The following is a 23,023-nucleotide window of genomic DNA, read 5'->3' as shown; positions in this document are numbered from 1 at the left end:
ACAATTTGGAATAGCGTTTGCTTGGTTTTCTTTGCTCTTTTTCCCCATCTTTAGGGTAAACTGGTGAAGCCTGTCCTCTCTTAAGTGCTGTGGCTGTGTAGCTGGATARGTCAAGGCTACCTTGTAACCATTGCCACCTCTGTTTTGGAGGATCAAAAAGAATGGTTTAAGCAGTTTGGGTTTTTGCTAACTTACCTTGCATTGATTGACACACTGAGGTAGAACTTGCACTTGTGGACACTTATAAAGAGGTGACCATCTCCAAGCTGGGGCTCAGTGGAACGAGTTCTTGCTGCCTATGCCAGCCTCAATGACGTCAACCCCGATTTTACAACCACAGCCTGGTGACGTATGAACTTGCAGCTTGTTTGGCTTTTTTTTCTGCTGCTTGTGGGAACGATTTTGTTCCTTTTTTCAAAGGAGCTTTAAGGGGCACAACTTCTCTGTTTTGCTTAAGGTGGCTTTGCTGTGAAAGTTGTCTCAGGCTGTTTGACACTCTGATGGAGAGCTGCACAGTATTTTGTCCGTGRTGGGATGGTGGACATGCTGTTAATGCTGTTCTCTAACATTCTACACAGTTTTACACAGTGTAAAAGAAGACATGCCGTTGTTTATATAAGGTACTACATATAAACAGTGTTAYTTTTTTTATTCCTGCTCTGATTTTTCCATTGTTCTGGTGTTCTCTCTGGAAGCTACTGTGAGGATACTCTTCACAAAATTTTGAGCCACATAAGTAATATTTGTCATCTTAGGCAGCATTCATGTGTTTCTGACACTAATGTGTTTCTGACTTTCTTGTGGGCTAAACTACCAGTAGCTGTGCTCACCACAGCTGGGTTGACTGAAGAGCAGATTTTGACACAGGTATGCAGTTGTCCTCATTGCTTTGGACTTGTAGTGTGAGGCCTTAGGTGTTCATCCACCCTCCCTCAGATCAGATAATCAGGAGGTTGCCATCGTGCTGAGAAACATCAGAGTCGTGGTTCACATGGAAATCGTATTCCTAAGTAAACTGATTCTTAAGATCTGGTTKATTTATCATTGCATACAAGTGATTACTTGTTCTTCTAGTGGCCTCTGGGATTCAGCAGCATCCTAATACAAAATAAAAAAACAATCCTTGTTTTATTTTTGAATGTGTTAGAATATAAAAGATTGTATTGCAACTTTGAGAAGAGAGAATAAGTACTGCTGCCTGTACCTCAAGTAAAGCTGGCTTGATTCTGGACTTAGCATAAACCCAGTCTGAGTAAAATCATTAAACCAGAATGTTTTTTTTCAGACAAGCTTTGWAATGTATGTTGTTTTGAATGATGCATTAGAAAGCATGCTTTCTGCAGATTGTTTCAAACAATTATTTGCAAAAAAAAAATTAATTAACCAAAAATTTGTGACCCAGCATGTCTATATTTTTATATTAATATATACATATAAGTGTATATWTATCTATCAATCTGTATAAAAGCTTTAATTTTTGGAACATAGAAAGACTCATCATGTCCTTTGACATTGTGCACAGGCTGATAAATAAAATTTTATTTATTTCTTAACGGAGTTTGAACTGTGTGTGAGGATAAGGTGGTGAACTGACAGCCCTTGTGCTTCACTGTAACATGAGTATTTCCCTRTGTCAGAGAAGCTGCCCAAACTGATGGGTGACTGTGTTTATCATTATTTGGTTTATTTGTATTTAATGAAAAACAATGTCATTCTGTTTAAACTAGAATTGTGAAGGGAGTATCAAGGTTTCAGAGCTATCTGTTCAAGCAACTGAGTGTCRAAGTTTACTACTTTTAGAATAGGAAGTCAAGGAGGATGTAGTATTTTGCAATGTTTTTTTCTATTCCCTGCAATTTATTGCACTCTCATTAACTGATTGCTGATTATTTAGATATAATCTGAGGTAATGTTCTACTTTTTCTACCTTTACAATATATCATTATGTATACACACTTTCTAATTTCATTTGTGTACATTGRTGCAGTAGCAAGGCTTTTTAAGTAGTAATGAAAGACATCATCTTCCTCTGAAACTTTCTCTAATAGTTGTCAAACCAGACACTTTAGTTCCAGGGAGAACAAATTGTTCTTGGAATTCATCTTGAAGACTCAGAAGGTCTGGGACTTACTCTTGAAGCTGTCCAGTTCAGAATAATTCATTAATGTCAAATAAAAGRCCCTGTAAAAAATAATGTTTATTTCTCTAAGCCCCTACTGAAGGATTGTGTAAGCACTTCTTAAGCGTTTAGTCTTGGAATAAACCTTTTAAATTGAGAAGGGAGAGGGACATGGCGTGAAGGTTGTGTGTTCAGTTGATTAATGGTTCATCCACATTTGGACAATTGCATGATTTTTTCTTTGGAAACCTGTTGTCAGAGTATAGTGGTCTGGGGAAAAGCACCCCGAGCATCAGAAAAACCACACTGCTATATGGTCAAGTAGCCAAGGATGCGTTTTTTTTTTTTTTTTTTTTTTTTTTTTTTTTTTTTTTTTTTTTTGTGATCCCAATGGCATTGAGATCATTCTGGTTTGGCATAAATGTATTGAGGCCTCACCTCATAAAGGTGGAAATTGTAGATGTTCAGGAGGAGCTGCATCATCCCCATCCCAGACTGCTGTCTCCTCATCTTAGGTGCCCTAGGGACTGAGCAGGTGGCAGAGCTGCTGCTTCTTATTTTGAATCCTGATGTGCTTTAGTACATGTGTGTGTCTCTTCTCTGTGCTACATGTCATTCTTTGTGGGAGTCTGGATAAATATTTCAGTCTGTGGGAGTTCAAGAGAGCTAGGTATCACCTAGCAACAAGCATCCCACTCTCTGCTTCCTGATTCTCTTTACTTTTATTGAAGTGTCTGTGAAAACCAGAAGTTGAAGCATTAAGGTAATTTTCAGAAATATTTTGAGGAACTTTAGATATTTTTGTTACTATGTTATAGCAGAGCAGCAAAGATGTTGGCGGGGGTGTTGGCATCTTAAAGTAAGTAACTGTGCCTTTTTTGAACAGCAATCACAGTCAAAGATTAGCAAAAACTTCAGCTGGAGACAGAATAACCCTTATGATCACAGTTGTTAGGATGCATAGCAAGTGATCCTTTGGTCTTGTGGGGTCTGCAGTTACACATAACCTAAACTGAATGAGTTTTAGGCTGTATTACCTGGTTCATCTTGCAACTTGTAATGGCTGCTGGTGGGACTGTGCCTTATGCTGGAATTTAAAACTTTTTTTTTTTTTTTTTTTGGCAAACAATTTTGTGGCAAAGTGCTTTGGCTACTTTCAGTTACACTGGTAGAGCACTCAGTTTGCAAAGATCCTGGGGAACAGAGCCAAGTGAGGAAAGGTGGACACTTGAAGTGTAGTTGAGGAAGACTTAAGGATATGTTCAGTACAGTGTGGACTGCAYGCCAGCATCTTCTGTGCCTTATAAGTTTTTAAAGGTCAAGAACTGATGTGGATCTATAGCTTGTGGTTAATGTATATTTTATCTGCAGCTTCTGCGAAATATCCGCTTTATGGAGTTTATTAATTTCCCTGCAAGAGTCAGAAACTTAGGGAAAAAGAACAAGTATRTGGCTGCTATTAATACCAGGGTAGCTATCCTTTACACTGGGTTGAGGATAACCTGTATTCCTTCATCTCTGAATGGTGCTGAAATGGAGCTTTCAGTGATCCTACCTTTCCTGATGGCCACRGTGGCCTTGATGAGTGGGAGAAGTCATGCTGTTTTGGGAAGTTTGGTGTGAGTCAGGGCCTTTGAAAGGGGTTGCAGGAGTCAAAATACAGATTTAAGGGCTTTCAAGAAGAAAAGTGCATACTTTAAAAATAAAATAGATGAGGTAAGAAGGTGACTAACACCCAACAGTTGTTTCCAAATAAGGCATTTGCTTTGTAGAGTGAAAAGTTAAATAAATCCTGATTCAGCAAGTGACTTAACTTTGCAATTGAATTGKTCTTTTCAAAATGTGTGTTCCCATATCTATCTGAATTAGAAGARAGTAAAAAATAGCACAAGGAGTAATTTGTTACTGTATTAATGTGATTTTACTTTAAAATKATCAGTAAGTAAAAGTGATACCAGTGTGGATTTGTTTTCTAAATTAACTAATGCGGGTTTATATTTTAAAAAATGTTCTGTTTGTAGAGATATGGATACCTCTACACACATAGGGGGCTTCTGTTTTTTCCTGAAAAATGCTCAACATGGTTGTCCTGAAACTTTTCTCACGTTCCTTATTGTGGTCCAAGCGTCTTGATCAGCTCTACCACGGGGTGTGCATGCTGGTTAGCATTGGACTACTGGAACATTTTATCTGATCAAGGTTTTCAAAATGGACTAGGAATAACCAAATTACTTGTTTTTCTTGTGCTGTGGGAAAAGGAATCTAATGTTTGGCGGCATTCATAAGCATTATAAACTCCTGTCATCTGAAAACACTATTTTAAGGTGATAGGCTTTGGGTGGAATTCTGTGTTTGCTATTTATATTTCATTGTTTGGGTTGAAAAKGATGTTTTGTACTTTGCTTTGTGATTACTTAAAGAGCCTTTTTGATTTAAAGTTTTGAAATAGGAAATAATGTGCAGTTGTCTAATTGGGTAGATTTTCTTCTACTATAAAACCTGCTTGATACAAATGGAAGATGGTTCTACTTGGATTTCAATGTCTGATTTCATATTTCTGATAGTAGAAACTAAGATTTCACTGTAAAACRCTGAGAACCAAAGTTCAAAGCAGTTTTTGTGGTACTGACACATGACAGAATGGATGCACTGGGTCTGTAAGGATAGATGGTCCCTTTTTTAATATACATTTCAAAGTCCTTTCACAAARAGTTAAAAGTTTTCAGCACTTCTGAAAATCAGGCCAAAGATTTGCAAAGTTACTAGTTAAATGTCATTTTCAGAGGAATGGTTTGCTCGTAATCTCCTCAAAAGCATCCCAAAATAGMAGCCCTTCTGTAGAGAATACCCCAGTGGTGCAAGGATGGGGACAATTCAGTGTTTGCTCTTCAGACCTGGAGAGAATTAATAAGGAAACCCAGTTAGTTGTCATTGCTAAAGAAGTAGCTTTTCCATGAGGAGGACCATTGGTCATGATTTAATAACACAAAACCAGCTGCAGCTGTGGCTGGTCGGGCAGTGGTTTGTTAGTTGTGAAACACAGAGCCATGTTTGCTGTGTCACCATAGCCACCGTAACATAATAGGACTGCAGCGTTGGTGTGCAACTTGAGGCTGAGTTGTGTTCTWGGAACACGTGTGTCTGTGTGCATGTGGAGAGGAGTAATGATGAGAAAACCTGGAGAACTGGAAACAATTACARGTCAAACTCTGTCTTCCTCTCTTGCACACTCCATGAAGCTCTTGGATACATTACATTTAATTTAAAAAATGGGAATGACTGTAATTTCCTGTTYAGGTTAGATGATCACATCATGTAAGTTCAGGAGATGGAAAATGTGGTCCAGTTGTCCCATTTTTGGACAAGAGCACAGARAAAAGAGCACAGAGAAAAGGTGGTTCTTCATTGTGCAATTTTAAAAGAAAAAAAAATAATGGAAGTCTATTACATGAAATTTTGAAGTAATCCAAATAATGCCAAGTGAGATTAAATAACAGAAGGGAGAGTATACAAGATGCATGAGAGAAATCAAATGGTCTACAACAGTTTCAGTATATGGTATTTAGTTCCATTTACTTAGCTCACTGTTTGTGGKGATTTTACGGCTTTTTATGATTAATACAAATATTCAAAACTTTCTTCTGTTGAACTTAGTATTTTCTTAGAAATAAAATTTAAGTGCATGATGTTTGGTCAGCATGATAGTAACACACTATATGAATGAACTATTTTTATGTTCTTAAGGGAGCTTCTTGTCTTCTTTTCAGTGTAAAAGTTGGTGTAGTGTTTCGAAACCTGTCATGTTGTCATATATCCAGCAATAATGAAATACTGTAATGTGGTTTAAAATCAGGCAGGTGATGCTCTAACTGCTATTTGAAGGATGACCTTATTTTGAATGATAGAAAAATAACAGCAGATTGTTTATAATAACTCTGACAGCAGATTTAGATTCTTGACTTCACACCATTTCCTTTATTAAAAGAGACATATGTAAGTAGCATTTGCTTCCAGCTACATGGACATATTCTGGCAAGGGGTTTAAGACATCCTGTCTATTATTTAAATTTTGGACATGTGAAGATTTTTTTCTCCCCAAGGCGTTTAAAAAAGTTGGACTACTGGATTTGTTTATTTTCTTAAACCTGAAGGAGCCTGACAAAACATAATACAGTATTTAAATCTCTGTATGCTTTTTTCTTTTATAGATTAACACAAAGTCATAGAATGTTTTGAATTGGAAGTGGCTTAATGATCATCTAGTTCCAGTCTCCCTGCCTTGCACAGGCATGCCACTCCCTAGGTCAGGTTGCTCAAATCCTCATCCAGGCTGGCCTTGAGCACTTTTAGGGATGGAGCATCCACAACTTCTCTGGGCAGCCTGTATCAGTGTYTTGCCACCTTCACAGTAAAGAATTTCTTCCCAACATCTAATCTGCACCTCTCCTCATTTTGTTTGAAAACTTGTCCTATGGTAGGTGCCCATGTAAAAAGTCCTTCTCCAGCTCTTCTGTAACCCTTTTAGGTACTGGAAGGTGCTGTAAGGTTTCCCCAAAACCTTCTMTTCTCCAGGCTGAACAATCGGAACTGTYTCAGCCCTTCTTCACATGAGAGATACATCAACCCTCTGTTCTTTGTTATGGCTCTCATAACTAAACTAATCCTGTATCTATAGGAAACCTTGAAAGAAATACATATTCAAACTTTGTAATGGCCTTGGACAGTTTTTAATGTGTTAGTGTTGAGCTTGGGCATAGTATTTCTGGTAAACACAGTTTGAAATGGCAGTGAAGATTGTTTGCGCTCTGTAACTGCTGGAAAGTTTATCTGTACAAATGCAAGGTATTGGTACGTAATGGGCTCAAAAGACTAATTAAAGCAGTTGGGATTTAGTGAGCTGAAACAGTGGCTTGGAAGTAAAAGACACAGAGCTTTGATTAAAATCATTAGTTAAGAGCAAACATAAGGCTTTCTCCAGTGTACATGTTTGGTCATATTTGTCAATTTTTGTTTGAAGTGCTTACTGTGTTTCAGAACTTGCTGCTCTTCTGACCTCTGTTTTACTATGGAACAGATGTCTGTGGTTAGATTTTTTTGTATTTACATACACAGCATATTTGAGAAATTACTGAATTTCTCAGAAAATACATTAATTAAATGATTTAATATTTTCTTTTTCAGGATTGAAGTGGACCTAGGGACAAATAGATGACTGAATATTCATATGAAGAGGAAAGCCATAAAAGTKGGTTGACATTTTTACAGCCATATGCATTATATGTATTAATGCCATTATCAAAAATTTATATTGTGTTATAAAATGTAATAGATTAAATGACTGGCCTGAGCTTTGTATGCTGTATTATCTTTGAGGCAGGGGAATATGACAGCTGAACAGCTGTATATTAATGCAGCGTTTTCTGACAATACCTGAATGTTCAGTGGAAAACCCAGTAGCATGTTAAGGAAATAGGTAATTCCTTTGAAGCCAGGTGTTTGAATGGGCTCACACATACTGGTGTTCATTATTTTTCCATGCAAGGGTGAAGGGAGAATTAGAGGGCTGTTGTCTTCCATTAGAGCTACTGACTGTGATGCTTAATGTGTTGTGGAGTGCCACTCAGATACCGCATTGACAGGTACTGTTTAAGAAGTCAAACAGGAGATGATCTCTTTGAGTGTATCATGATGCTTTGTTTTATAGAGAGAGGGTTGTTTTGTTTTTGCACTGTGTTTTCTGTGTTAGTTAAAAAGGAAGAAGCTGTTGGTGGAGCTCTATGACTGGCTGCCCTTCTAATACACCAAGCCAGTCTGAGTTATTGGTGACTATGAGGGATAAGCTTTTTCTGGGATTCCATGATAACCAGTTCCCACCAAGGCTGTTTAAATGCAGCTGATGCTGCCTGTGGGTTTGCACCAGAGCAAATGAATTGTATTGGCAAATGTARGGTGTGGTACAGTGGGACGCAGGGCATGGTCCAGGGGGATGCTGTGCAGAAGCTTGGCTAAATAAAACATTCTGAAAACTCTGATAGTCAAGGAGGGATATGTTACTGTTGAAAGCCTGTTCCCTTGACAACTTCTATCAACTTCTGAATCCCAGTCAGGGGCAGAAAAACTCAAAAAACTAGTAAAAGCCCCAGGGTTTGTGTTTTTTTTTTGTTTTGTTTTGTTTTGTTTTTGTTGTTGTTGTTTGTGGTTTTTTTTTCCTCAAGCACAATATTAGTTCAGCACAAGAAATGTAAGTCTGTTGTTCTGTTAACTTAGCAGATTAGTTCAGGAGGAGAGTCTTATTTATCTCAGTGATAATTCAGTTTTATCAACGTTTTAGCAGTTCAGAAGTCTTACAGTTTATGAAGTACTGACCTGGATACAGAAGAGTTTGATTCCTTCTTGAGTAAACTTCTTTAGTGTTCACAATAGGTAGCGGATTCCAGCTACCTCCAAATTCACAAGCAGCGTGAGATCTGAGGGAATCATCTGTGTCCTTGAATTTTGTCTCCTGAAATAACAGCCAGTAAAACAATCTTCAGTTTAGAAGCATCCGTAGAACATCTACTTTATGTATTGCAAGTCCCAGAAAACACCTCCAGCCTTGCAGAGCCAAATTTAAACTCCAGTAGACACAAAGTGGTATTGGTATCTGTGCAGTAATGTACACAACTTTTTTCATGGGGTCAGGGGTCCATATGCCCACATGAGGCAGCAGTTGTTGCTTGCTAAAACCAGCACACAAAATCTTGAGGAATTTCACTTTGGTTTGATTGCTGACATGTCAGCGGCTGCTGCCCATACCGATGTCTAAATGCTTGGGATGGGCCTGCTTCGTGGCAGAGCAAACACTTTCCTGCTCAGATCTCTTGGCTATGAATAGCAGAGTGAAAAACTGATGCTGTCCAAACCTTACTTGCATCTTTCAAAACTGCACTGGTAAAATCCTGTATGTACAAAGGAGGCACTTTGCTGACAGAATATAAAAATGAGAGGGTAAAAATACCAAACTAATGACTTGTAAGCTGTCTCTGGATATCGTTAAGTTACCGTGTAACTTAAGCTGTCCAGGAGACAGCACAGAGCGCACTACCATAGTGTGGTAAAGTTTTGTGTTGGATTGAGAAGAAACTGGGATAGGCTATGTCTTAGGTATTTGGTTTGGGAAGTGACACCAAGGCAGAAAAAGTTAAGGATTTATTTCTTGAGAGGGGCTGTCGTACCCAGAGTCTGTGCAGAGGAGAGATGGCATCTAGATCAAGCAAAAACAAAAGACTCTTGAAAGGTTTTGACCTTTTCACAGGTTTCTTGAGGAAAACTGTAATTGCATGAGAGTTGTATCTCTGTTAGCTTTGTATCTCTGCTTCTCTCTCTGCTTTTGCTTTTCTGATTCAACACAGAGTGGTGGAATAAGGAAGAACCAGAGAACAGGGCAACCTCTTGCTTGTCAAGCCATAGTTCCATTCTCTCATGCTCTTCTGATGACATCTCACTGTTATTGTGGGGAAGCTGCTCATAAGATGTGCAGATAGGAAAGGGGGTACTGAGTTGTTTCTCCACATGTTTTCTGTTTGGCAGCTTTTGCAATTATAGTACTCTGAATCCAGCTGTTAATCTTTYATATTGGGAAAGTACCGTGATTAAATCATATCACTGGATAAGAAAAAGAATGTGGTTACATGGAGGAATTTGAAGTTCGAGTCTAAAAATTCCTTTTCTGGGAAGACTGATTCCAGAAAGCTTAAGCAATAGAAGTAGAGAAGGCTTTTCTGTGGTCGCTGTTAAGATCAGTTGATAAAATTCTGGCTCCAATAGGGAAGAGGCTGGATTTCAGCCAGCACCCTGCCTTAGCGTTTTGTTTTATTGCTTCTCTACTAATCAAGTTTTGAAAGRTTTTCATTGCTAACATGAAAATCTTGGTGTATTGTTGGGAGTGTAAATGACATCGTTGCATTGCCTGTATATTTTGGGTCTTCCTTGTCTTGTCTCATAACATTTGTAAGCATGKTGTTATAAGTGACATCTAAGCATATATGCAGCTAATGAAGGTAATATCAACATATTTTTTCTGTCTCATAAAATGAGGTTAGATGCATATCTAGCATAAAAAAGAAATATGTGAAAATAAACCTAATAGCAAATGTGTGTATTGAATGCATGCAGGTTACGAATCTTCTGCATTTGCCAAAATTCTGACAGCTGCATCCAGAGGTTAATTTCTCTTTTGAATCAGTGTGGTGGTTTTGCTTGGTCCAGATTTTTAGTTGTGGGAGGTAAGAACACCCAGACCACAAAATGGCTCCTGTAAGAAGATTCTGCATCCTGTCCAGCAAAAAGAGCCCTGCTCTGTGCTTTAGGGCCAATCCCTATGGCTCTGAGGGTGATGGACAGTAGTTGGAGACTGAAGATATAAGTGGCTTGGCATTGCAGGACTAATCACCGCTGTGAGGGTGGTGGCCCACGCCTGGARTGAGTGAATGGCTGGAGGGAGCTGTGTTAAAACTCAAGAATAAAGTTTTGTTCCCAATTCAAGTATGGAGCCAGCCAGCCTTGGAGGACTGCTTCCCTCCCCCATGGATGAGGTAAAGGAAAAAAAGTCCCATGCTACCAGCAGTGATAACACTATCTGCTCCTGGGAAGAGATCTCCACAGCATGGAGCTGGATAAGAACCCTTCTCCCATTGTGGTGAAAGACAACTGTGGTGATGGAATGACCAGAAAAACTCTCACTCCTTGTTCCTGCTGTTGCTGGGAAGCAGGGAAGGGTGGGGGCAAAACAGGAGAGAAACCAGGTGCCTTAAACCATCTGGTTTTTTTTTTTTTTTTTTTTTTTTTTTTTTTTTTTTTTTTCCTCCTCCTTATAAATTTGCCCTCTGCCTTTGTTTTTTTTCCCCTCCCCTTTTGTGTGGTAGTATTCTTAGTAGTTTTAGTAATAAATCTATTTTGCAACTTAATATAATTTCCAGCCTGTTTTGACTAATTCGGAGCGTGAAAATCTTTCTCCTTATCCGTTATCTTGTCTAAAAGCTGTAAATCTTTGGGTTAATTAGGGTTTTGCTCTCCCCTCTGCCTCTCCTGCGGAAGGGGGGAAACATCGTGGGTGCCTTGACGTTCAGCCAGGGTTCAAACCACGACAATCAGATAATTTAAGTTTRTCTTTTTCTGTCTACAGTGGTTGAATGTGGGTGTGTGGGGGTGAGACTTGGGTAGGAAATGGGTAACTGACAGAGAAAAACCAGAGCTCAAAAGTTCTGGGCAAAATAAAGATCAAGACTTCAAAACCAAAGGTGACTGAAGGAGAGTCACAGAGCAAAACTGAAGGAGAAAGGAGGTAGTTCAGGTTGGAAAACACAGATCTGGGCTGTACTTAATGAGTGGCTGTGAGGGCATTCACACCACTCACACTGTGGTTCCATGAACAGCTAGAAATAACACTGGACTGTTCAGTTGATCAGGTTTAATGATGTTCTAAGTTATTTAATGCTGAAAAAATGATGAACAGCACTGAATGTAGTGGTCTAAGGATTGCACCTAATTTTCTCTGTGCCATGCCTTTAAAAAAAAGAAACAAAACCAAACCAATCAAGACCAAACTTCAGCTCAGCTCTTCAGAGGGAGGGACTCAAGGGGGTGTTTCTTGAACTGTCCAAAACTTACACCACATCAGAAATCTCCCAACCGCTGATGTGCCCTTGCCTCACTTCCTCTTGCTCCTGTGCAGTGCAGCGCATGGGAGGATGCAGAGCCCCCGAGCTGCCGATTTTGTGCTTGGTGCTCCGCCCTATGCTCCTCTGCAGGCTGGGCAAGCCCTTGGGTCAGCTCWTTTGACTCAGGATCTGCTCTGATTTTGTGTGGAGTTTGGATTCATTTGACTTAAGCTTTTTACTTTTCCATGATTTTAAAGTCTGGTCATGATAAAAATGATTTTTTTAAAAATGTATTTGAGAATGCTTTTATGGTTTGATTTCCATAGTCAGGATATTAGTACCTGACTGTGGAGATACGTTTGGTTTTTCTTGTCAGCGGTCCCTTCTGTATTGCAGACAAAARCTGTTTTTTGAGAAAGCAAGTGGCTGCTCTTAAGTGGTCTTTTTCATCTAGCATCATTCACTGTATTCTTGGAATGTAATTAAGACTAGAAATATCAAATTGGTAAAATATATTAATCTCAAGGGAATTACTTTGCACTGGCCATCAATCTATCTTTCTGTCATGTGCTTTTCAGTTTAGATTACTCTCGGGCAACGAGACTGTAGTTTGATGTTTTRTCTTAATTCATTATGATTACAAATTTGTTGGATAAAACAATGTAACAAATGACTACTTAAAAATGACTGATGGCCCCATTCAGCAAGGCAGGGGGACTGTGAAATYATTTTGATTTCATCTGTTGTCTAGCATTTATCAAGAAGGGTCCCTTAACAGTTGACTGGTGGTTGATTTTTAATGAATATTTCACAACATAGATAGCAGGCATTTGTCTGAAGCTCAGTCATATTCATAGGACAGATCTGCTTTTACTTGCTGTCATTGAAAAATGTAAAAGTTATGTTGAAACTGTAGAGTGGGATGAAAGCTTTTCCCCAAATCTTGTATTCAGGAAAAGGAGGAGCAGCACTCATTTTCCTTCTTCWCCTGTTCCTTACATCAGCTGCCACACACGTGTTGTCTCTTGCTCCTGTGTTTTCCCGCTGGGTGCTGGAGGGCTGTGCATGGTGAGCGCTGTAGTCCCAGGTTTGCTCACTGTGGGCTCAGCCCTGCTGCGAGTGGGGTGAGGTGAATTTGGAACAGATGCCTATGGCTGAAAAATTGCYGGGGTCATTTCCAGCACTGATATTTTCCACAGAGAAAAAGGCATTTAAGATGGCTTGCAACAAACCACTTCAGCTTTGTGTGTTTGCATATGAGCCCTTTCCTGTTCTCTTTGCCTTTGCAAACTTATGGAATAATTTCTGGGAAGACCTTGATGTTCTTATTAGACTTTCCTTATGGAGAGCAGCACAAAATTTGTTCTACACAGCTCATTTCTTCATTTCAGCTACACAGATGCTTGCATGATCTAAATGGTTTCTTGTTTATGGGTTCTGGGTCTTGGCTACATTCCATTCATTTCCTAACTSTTTTGGTGGCACACATACATGTAGTTTACGGACAGATCATATTTAGCAGTTGGTTTGTGATCTGAACTTGTTTAAATAAAATTGGGTTATGATTTTGAGGATTTTGTTTTTGTATTTAATTTCTGCCAGTGTGGATCGGGGGAAAACCTCTCTGGAGTATTCTCACCATTGCTTTTAAATTTTATATATAACAAATACAGTGTCTTTCAGAAGTGTTATTTTACTAGTTGAATATAGCTGTGGTCTTTTCACACTTTCACTCTTCAGAAAGGCATAAAAGGTAGCTATGCGGTGGGTTAGACTTACTCTGTCAAAGCTGGTCTTTYGAAAAATCTCAAGCTTTACTCTAAAATCAATACAGAGAGCTTAATATATTATAAATAAGGTTGTATTCTCAAATAGAGCAAAGTAGCCCAARAAGCTTTGTTCATAATTGGGGGAAAGGTCTTTGGCTCAGCAGTAGTGTGCAGGGTTTGCATCCCAGTGGCTGCACAGACTTTTGCTCTGCTTGGAGCTGCTGTGGAATATTTCAGGTGCATTGGTTTTTGAATTAAAATTCTTTTTATTAAACAGTTTTTTTAAATCTGAAGAATGGAGAATTGCATAAAAGAGGATGGCAGCAATTTTCGTGTGAGGTGATGTGTGGGAGACTAAGGCAGTTCACATTGTAGTGCAGTTCACAGGAGAGCAGTTTGTCTAGAATTGACAAAATGTGATAAAAATGTGGAATTTTAAAATGCTCTTTTCACAGTTCAAGTCATTAAAATTACTAAATGTCATTGTAAAGTAAAGGTAGATTTTGCTGGTGTTGCCTGGATCACTTCTCCACAAAGAGGTAGGTAGTGAGGATGGTCTGTGGGTAGCAAATTGTGGATGTAGGTGAAAGCTGTTTAAGAGCTTGCTTCAGCACCTACTGCCATAACTCAGTTCTGTAGAGTGCCTTTTAAACTACTTCTGAAAGTTAATGGATAACCCRTTACGGTTTTATTTAGTAAATGTGTTAGCATCTCTAATTTGCATTACATGCTGCTGTTGATTTAAGACTTGGGGTGTGATAACTTCATCTGATTATTTTAAAACAGAGGGAGCTTTTAAATGCCTCCTGTGATCAGAGTCCTGCAAATGTTGCTTTGTTTTTTAAAGTTTGAGGATTTTTTTGTGGGGTTGAGGCTTTGTTTGGTTTTTAATTCATACTGGGAATGGAAAAAATCCAAAAAACTAAATCTTGAAAACATCAGCAAGAGCTGAGAGCAGAGTTTGCAAAAACTAGCCTCTTAGCATAAAATGACAACTTTATAATGTGGGCAAAGACACCCTTGCTTCCCATTTCTGGTGTTAAAAATGTGTGGTGTGTGTTGGTGTTCCCCTGCTGGGAGGGAGAGATGTGTTAAAAACAAAGTTCCCTCATCTCAGGTGCAACAGAAACAAGATATCACTGCATTTTGTCTCCAAAATTTGTCTTGTAGGCTATATATGAAGKAAAATAATGGAAACAGCCTAAAGATCTAGGTGAGAAATTTTCAGGTGAGCATTTGCTTGGTTCTGGCTAGACTGGGAAGTGAACCAAGAGTGTTACTGCTTTAGCTTAGATCAGGAAATGCTTCCATGTGTGTCCTGGCCCAGCAGGCTGTTTCACCTCGTGTCTTGGCCCAGGGCTGCACAAACTAGGTGACTTTTGAAAGACASTGTGTTGGTGTTTGCAAACTGCCGTCTGTTTCAAACCAGTTTCTTCAGTTCCTCTTTCAGCGTTGATATCTCTTCTGGGGACTAGTYCTAACTGATGGGACATAATCCACAAGGAACTATATCCCAAATGCTTGGATTTGTTCCTTTCAGTTTCAGTCATTTTGCTGAAGGCTTCTGTCTTCCACTAGTCAACASAGAGCAGGGAGCATCTCCAGAGGGCAGTTATTCCCCATGGGATTTCYCTGTCCTCCCTGGATGAACAGACATCTCTTCTCCCTGTAAAGTCTGATGGTGCAGGTGCCATGAGTACACCAGGCTCCACTCTGCTGGACTCATTCTGCAGCCCTTGGGTTTCTAAAACACCCCTGAGCGKCTCTGCTCTTGCAGCCTGGCTTCCCTGCTGCTGCACGTTCTCTTGGGAATGAAGGAGCAGTCATCATGCTCATTTCACCTTTTAATCCTAATGCACTTAGTGAACAATTATATTCATTCTAATGAATACTACTCCAGAGAGGGAAGCACAAGGCATTTAATTTCAAAGCTGTTTGACAAGACAAATTTGATGTGTGTATTTTCAGAAATATGACACAAGTTTCCAAAGTACCTAATGGGGAAAAAGRTGTTTAAATTCATACTCTCAGGTTTTCAGTTTCCAAGAAACAGAATAATCTTCAGTTTTGTTGAGCATAATCCATCAAATAAAAGGAGTTTAAAACAGATATACAGGACKTGCTACTTCAGCTTGTTTCATAATGTCCTCTTTCTTGTCATTAGTTAGGATGTAAGTTTGCATGGAAAAAAGGACACTTCTCTTGTGTGAAGATATTAATTCTCAATATCATGTAGCATCACAACTAACTGCATTTTAATCTTTTCTTTGCAGCGAGAAGGGAAAAAAATCATCTTCATCTTAAACRTGGTGCTGATTAAGATACCTTGCACCAAATACTGAAATACTACATGTGTTCTTTTTTTCATTTTCCTGCTTCTCTGACAATAAGAATTTAGTGGTAGAAATAAATGCATTTGGATTTTAGTATGTTTGATATGCTGTGGAGAGAATAATRTCAAACAATGACAATTTGTCACTTCTCATATGAGAGATAGAAGAATGTGTTAGAATTCAGTAGCTATCACGTAAGGAGAAGACAGTTATATAATACTGATATCCAYTGCTAACAGACCTGAATAATGATTCCACTGGTTACAGTATTTCATACACCCAAGGACATGTGTCTGAAAGAGAAAATAAGCTCCCAGTATTAATCTAAATCTTGACCCGCTCTTGCACTTCCCACGTGATTCATTAAGTCGTTCTTGAGCAGAGGTTTGGTGATGAGTCAGGAAAGGGCAAGTTCYCTGCTTTGAGGCTGTCACCTTCTTTTGAACTTTGCTATTTACTGAGTTTTTTGGTGTTCAGTTGGATAGAAGTCAGCTGCAGCTGTGATGGCAGTCAGCTGTGATGGACATGTGGGCATAGCTCAAGTAAAAACAAAAGCCTAGGCTTTCAAACATTATGGGTAAATGTGTTAAGTTTCCACCTTAATTTTTAAATAATAGAGAAGTATTTCAGTATTTGTATTAGGAAAAAAAAAACCCAACCACTAAAGCCTAAACACATAAAAGGTATCTTGGAAATAGTGAGATACAAAACATTATTTTTCCTAGGCTTTATTTCTCCTTGCCTTCATTTTCCTTGTTCTTATTTTTTTTTTCTTTTTTTTTTGAGAGGAGGATATGATCCTCAAACCCCAGTCATTTAGAGTTCAGTCTTAGTTTCGTTTAAAATCATATGAGCTTGGGGTTTAGGTGTTTCTGAAGTGAGATGACAGTGAGAATCTCTCTTGCAAATTAAGAAGTAAGGAGTTTCTGTTGGTCTTAGGAAGATGAAAATTAACTTAGATGTGTAGGTTGTCTTAAGTGCAGTGGAACTAGGATGATGTTTGCTGAACTACTCTTTGGAGATTTACATAATGGATGAGATACAGGAGCTCCAGGCGGCATGACAGTGGAGTTTATTTTATCACAGGATGTAAAACAAGTGAATTGCCTTAATAATCTCTGCAGAAAGCAAGGATAATTTTTTTTTTTAATGGAGAACGAGAGCCAGAGAGTTCATAATATCCTGGCTGTTCATTTACAAGAAACCAGACCTTTCTTTAGAATCGTCTGAATCCATTCAGCCATCATGGTTTCTTATTGAGGACTTTCAAAGCTCTTCAGGAAGGACAAGGAACATGCATCTGAAAATATATATTTTATGTAGTAAAATGAGGTGACAATTCATGGCTTGATCTAAGGTGCTCATAACAGGCTGGGTAATTGTTCTAACTGCTATACATTTAAATATATGCAAAGCATTTCTAAACCAAGCTTACCTGCTGTTTAGTTCTACAGTGGTAATGGTAATTGAAGAAGTTTTAGCACCTTGGTCATTTCAAAGTGGGTGCATGTTGGAATGACGCTTTAATATTAAAAGGTTGCAGGATTATTTTTTTTTATCAAACTTATTCACACACTTTGGTTGGCATGGAAGTTTTTGTTTTTCTACTTYAGCTGATAATATCTTTTCGGCATGGAAAATGGACAAAGAAACACTGGAAAAGTAAAATAGTTAATTGTAGGTGGTAGTAACAACACTCAACTTCTGTTGTATGGTTTTTAGCTGTGCATTTGGCTTCAAGCAAGAGTTTGACTCATGTTACTCTGAATGTAAATGAGCCATTGCTCTTCGATCTGTAGCAAAACTTTCTGATGATCAAGGCTACTTACCACTTTTGCCTGAAGGAAAAGATTTACTTTTGGGCATTGCAAGTTTCCAGAAGAGTTAATGATATCCTTGTTTTCTGATTTCTGTGAGCTATAGAAAGAATCAGTTTAAGAATCCTTTTGTATTAATCTGATGTCAATTGCTAGTTCTTTTAGAAAAGCCTGGCCTAAAATGGTGCATAGAAAAAAGACATTTATTTACTTAATGTGAAACCAGGTTATTGGAAAAAATRGTAATAATTTCTTGAATGTAGTATTACATAAGTTTCTGCTTATGTTAATGAAAAAARCTAAACATACTTCCAGGAATTTCAGCAGTGATGGACAATACTTACTCAATCTACTACATATGCTGTGTTCCACTCTTAATTCTCAGGTGTAGGCTGGGATTAGTTCTGCTAGATTTCCTCTGGATACTGGATAGCATTTCTTATTTATCAGTTGGTGTAAAAAGTTAGATTTTTCTTTTAGCCAGTTGTCTTTTTTTTCCTTGTGTTTCTAGTAAACACGTTATTTCTGTCAAATTATGAGCCTACATCAGTAACAGTTACTGCACTGTGCAAGGGAGGGCAGCAAAGTGATAACCTGTCTGTTTTTATTTGCTGGTGTCTCTCCACAGTGCAGCCGGCTGGGATCAGAGACTGAGRAATCTTTTATAAGAACAGAGTTGTTTTCATCAGAAAGTGTTTTAAAACACTGAAATTCTTCCACCCTGTTGGCTCTGAAATCTCCCACGTGGGGATCTTTAGAGTAAATAAATAAAAGATCACACCAGGCAAATGTGATTTAAAGCGTTTGTAACTGTTCCCCAAACAGCAGTAAAATCCTAAATATGATATGAGCAAGGCAAACAAGGGGAAAAGTTCACTTCAGCCTCCAGACTTGCTATTTGCACTATGTGGCTACGCAACACCAGACCCTGTGGATACAGAAGAYGATTCTGAAGAGCTGTGGTGTCCAAAGAGCACCCCTCAGGTTCGGACAGCTTCCTCATGCCCTGCTTGCTACAACTTGCCCTTCTTTGGGATGTGTGCACATTTGTATCAGAGAAATCTCTCATTTCTAATCCAAGCATAAGGGACCTACCAGTATTTGCCTGCACAGAGAAACATTAAATGGTTTGAGTTGGACAGGACCTTAAAGATCCAGCCCCCCTAGTGTGGACATGGGCACCTTTCACTTTGCTCAGAGCCCCATTCAAGCAGGCCTTGAACACTTCAGGGATGGGGCATCTGTAGCTTCTCTGGGAAACCTTTTCCAGTGCCTCATCACCTTCACAGTAAAGATTTTTTTCCTTAGTATCTAATCTAACTGTACTCTCTTTCAATGTGAAATCATTCCCCCCATGTCTAATCTCTACATGCCCTTGTAAAAAGTCKCTCTCCATCTTGTAGGCTCCCTTCAGGTACTGTAGGGAGTAAACTGTAAATTTTTCCTGAAACSTTCTCTTCTCCAAGCTGAACAATCCCAATTCTCTTAGCCTTTCTTCATATGAGACCTATTCCATCCCTCTAATTCCAYCCTGCTAATTATCCTGGTGTCCCTCCTCTGGACTTACTCTGGCAGATCCATGTCCTTCCTGTGCCTGGCCCCCAGAGCTGGATGCAGCCCTGCAGGTGGGGTCTCAGCAGAGCAGAGCAGAGGGGCACAATCCCCTCCCTCCCCTGCTGCCCACGCTGCTTTGGATGCAGCCCAGGACACGTTTGGCTCTCTGGGCTCTGAGTGCTCATTGCTGGGTCATGTTCCAGCCTCTTGTCCACCTTCACCCCCAAGTCCTTGGCAGGGCTGCTCTTGGTCTGCTCACCTCTCGCATGACTAGGGTGATTTTGTCAAACTGTTGTTCATTTAGTTAAATATCCAAAAGGTTTAGGTTGGAAAAGTTTACAAGTTATACAAATCTTAAAGTGTAAGCATTTACTGCTTGTTATGTTGTTGTACCATGGAAGTGTCTGCTGCCTTCACTTCTTCCTGAGACAACAACTCAGGAATGCTTATCACACTTTGAACCTGTATTCCTTGCTRCTGGGGAGTGAGGCTGGGTATTTCTGTGCTGCATTGGCTTGGCCTGCTTGGAACCCTGGGGAACATTGCAGATGATCAGCCATGATTCTGCCCTGCACGGTCACGTGTTGCTACTAACCTCTTTGTGGGCATTTCAGAATTATGATCAAATGAAGTACTTACTGGTATCCATCTGCAAAACTKCAACAAAAATTATCAATCCAGGCATAAACCTTTACATCCACCCTAAAGCAGTTGTGTGGCAGAGTGGGAAGGATTGTTTGGGAACCCCTTTTAAAAGGTTATCTTTGCCTGAGTAGCGTTCTACAAGACTTGATAATTAGGTATAGTCAYAATATTATTAACACTCATCTCTTGAATTAGTCTAGCAGTTCCTCACAGTAGAATGGCAGTATGAGTTGTGGTGTATTGTGGTTARTACTTAATTTTGTGGTTTAGAGTAATAGATCTAATCCATTGGCCTTAGAAGTATTCTTTCATGTTGCAAAAAATTTAGAGTTCTGTTGTTTTTCAGGCGTGTAACCACTGAGAGTTGTCATTACTTAAAAAGATGAAAACCAAATGAAGCTCCAAAACCACCATAACTTTCCAAACAAGTGACAAAATGCAAACAGGAACCACCATCCCCCCCCCCGCCCCCCGAATGTTTTGAGACCATTTTAAACTTAAAAATAGGTTATGGTAGACTTTCACATTTTTCACTTAAGAGTGGATAATTTATTCTTCTTGGCACTAAACAGAGGATAGAATTACCAAGCTTTTTTCTATAATTCTTGAAATTATGAACTTGCTAATGTCTTCAGATATTAATATATAGAGAGTTTATAAAGTGTACTTCCTGATACATAAAGCAGACACATGCACACAAAYGTTGGAGGGAAGCTCTGTCTTGATGAGGCTGAGCCAGGTGATGAACATTTTAGGAAACAGCACTAACAGTGACATAACGTTGGTGCTTTTCGTCACAAGACACAGATTCTTTGGGCTGAAGTCCCACAAAGAGTGATTTTTAGAAAAGGTGTCTTTTCATGAAAAAAAATCTTGAAATTCTTTTTTACTTTGCATGTGAAGTGGTGACTTGGCGTGAGCTTTCAGCATGGAAATCAYTCTCATGAATCAGCTACATTGATTGAGGGAATCGCTCACCAGATTTGTGTCCAGCATCATTCAGTGTCTGATAAACACTGCTCTTGAAATGACKGTGGCTGTGATTTTAGTGGTGAGAATATTTTAGTAATGTTTATTGAATTTCAGCATCTGGAGTAATGATGGAGGCAGTTTGTCATRTTATTAATGTTAGAGGTCTGGATATCTTCAGGAAGATGCAGTACACATAACACTCTGTCTATACAGAGCTCGTTGTTTAAAAATATGAGCAGCTTAACCCATCCAGTTCTTGTGGTGCAAAGTAAATCTAATAAAAGCATTTTAGTCTATGTGAGACATAGCTAATGTGGACAGGAAATCGTTTTCATCATTTTACACAGTGTAACTAAGCCTTGTATTGGGAATAAGTATGTATAYGATATATACAGACACAATTTGTTTTTATGTCCTAATGAGAAATGTTAAATATATTAGTATGACTTGGGGCTTGACATGTGCTCTAAAGCTGTGTGTGATGCCAAACAACCAATTATCTCAGTGCATTATTTCTTCAAAGCCTTGACATGAGTAAGGTTACTATACATTTTTAAAAGGAGCATGATGCTAGGTTGATACAGGATGAAAGGATGATACAAATAGCAATACTTCTTTAGATCCTCCTGCTGCCTAATGTATAATCAGGTGCTCTGACTTAAAGAACACTAATGAGAATTTAAAGACCCGGTGGGGCACATTTAGCAGTCACGCATGATTCTGTCAAATGCTTTTGCAGAAGGCACTTTTAATGCRAGGTACAGTTCAAAAGCAGGTAGGAATGAATAGTTTTATTGTACAGCTTAGTGTAATACTTCTCTGCATTTCAGTGAGCGTAACAATAGGTTGCAGTGTGCTGGTGCTTTTCCAGGTGCTGTTTGGCTGTGATTTTTAGCAGTCGTGAAACCAGCCAGGAGCAGTAGTACGCATGGACAGGCTGTTCCATGGTATCTTCAGCGATCAAATAGTGACTGAGAGGAACAAGCAAGAGGGTTCTGAGGCTATTATTTGAAGTCTGTACTAAGCTGTAGATGCTTTGTGCTGACCACCTCATTGACCTCTGGAATAAATGTCAGGTAGTGAAATCCTGCAGAAGAGCAGAYGGTGGCCTACCTAGGTCCTTTTTGGTAGTGAACCGTAACAGGTACTTGGCAGAAGAACGTCAATTGATTCTGGAGTACAGCTTTTGAGACTGGAATGCCATGGTTTAAAACTGGGTTAGCTTTCATGGTTTTGGCATGTATTATGCTTAAAGAAGAGACATAAAAATACAAATGTGGCTGTTTTCTGTTAGGGCAAATGACCATCTACCTTATTTGCATCTGCTTTCAATAGTCAGTAATGGATGCTTAGGGAAAGGATGTGGCAAGGCTGTTGCATGAGTGATGGCATTGCCCCCCTGCCTCTTCCAAGCTTGCAAAACATCTATGACACAGATACTTGCATAGCCAGAGGTTGTATCTGTATTTTTGTACTTGATGATCGTTCTTGGTAAACAAATCTGTAGTAAAGTCCAGTTGTTTCTGAACCAATATCTAGCTCACCAGACAGTTGTCATGAGACCAGCTTCTCTCTGTTCTCTAAGTCATGGTTTCCATTGCAAATCCCATGGTTTCCAGTTAGTACCTGCTTTGAGTAGGAGGTTGGACTGGAGACATTCTAGATGCCTTCCCACCTAAATTGTCCTGGGGTCCTAAGAAAAAACAGCCTGGCTATAGCATTCATTGTTCTCCCAATGTTCCCATTATATTTCATGCTGTAAAATGATGTGGTATAAATGAATTACTCATTAGCTTGTCTTTTGCCTAGACACACATTTCTATATTTTTTTTATAATTTTAAACTTAATTTAACTGACAAGTTTGATTTGCTTTATGTAGTAAATTCGGTATCTTTGTATTTTAAAGAAGTTTTAATGAGAGTTCAATATATCTGTTAATGTAGTACTATATGTACTACTTGCATATCTCTTTCTGATGTTTTCCTATTATTTTTATGGCTCTGTCTATAGTTACTTAAAATATTCTTTAATCTTGAAGTTTGCTGTTATTTTAATTATTGGCTGTAATTTTGTGTGGAACACTTGTTTCTTAAACGTGTTTGAGGAATCACAATCTCTCTGACAATCTGTGGGAAATGCATGTTGGCAACATTTAAAACTTGTTAATTAGAAATT

The 23,023-nt window shown here is 38.9% G+C and overlaps 1 protein-coding gene across 3 annotated transcripts in view; it reads left to right on the top strand.

Annotated features, from left to right (window-relative positions):
* KLF12 (KLF transcription factor 12) overlaps positions 1–23,023 on the top strand; it is a 236,031-nt gene that overhangs the window by 56,498 nt on the left and 156,510 nt on the right. For all 3 annotated transcript variants that reach the window (XM_057366473.1, XM_057366471.1, XM_057366472.1), the window contains exon 2: positions 7,301–7,364. In XM_057366473.1, the coding sequence (XP_057222456.1) occupies positions 7,344–7,364 (21 nt within the window). In that variant the 5' untranslated portion in view covers positions 7,301–7,343. The remainder of the gene's footprint in view (positions 1–7,300; positions 7,365–23,023) is intronic.

The sequence above is a fragment of the Malurus melanocephalus genome, unplaced genomic scaffold, assembly GCF_030028575.1.
Source record: "Malurus melanocephalus ecotype Western Australia unplaced genomic scaffold, MMel_1.1 scaffold_66, whole genome shotgun sequence".
NCBI classification, from domain to species: Eukaryota; Metazoa; Chordata; class Aves; order Passeriformes; family Maluridae; genus Malurus; species Malurus melanocephalus.
The sequence above is the reverse complement of the archived record's forward strand: the minus strand, read 5'-3'. Positions and strand labels throughout refer to the sequence as shown.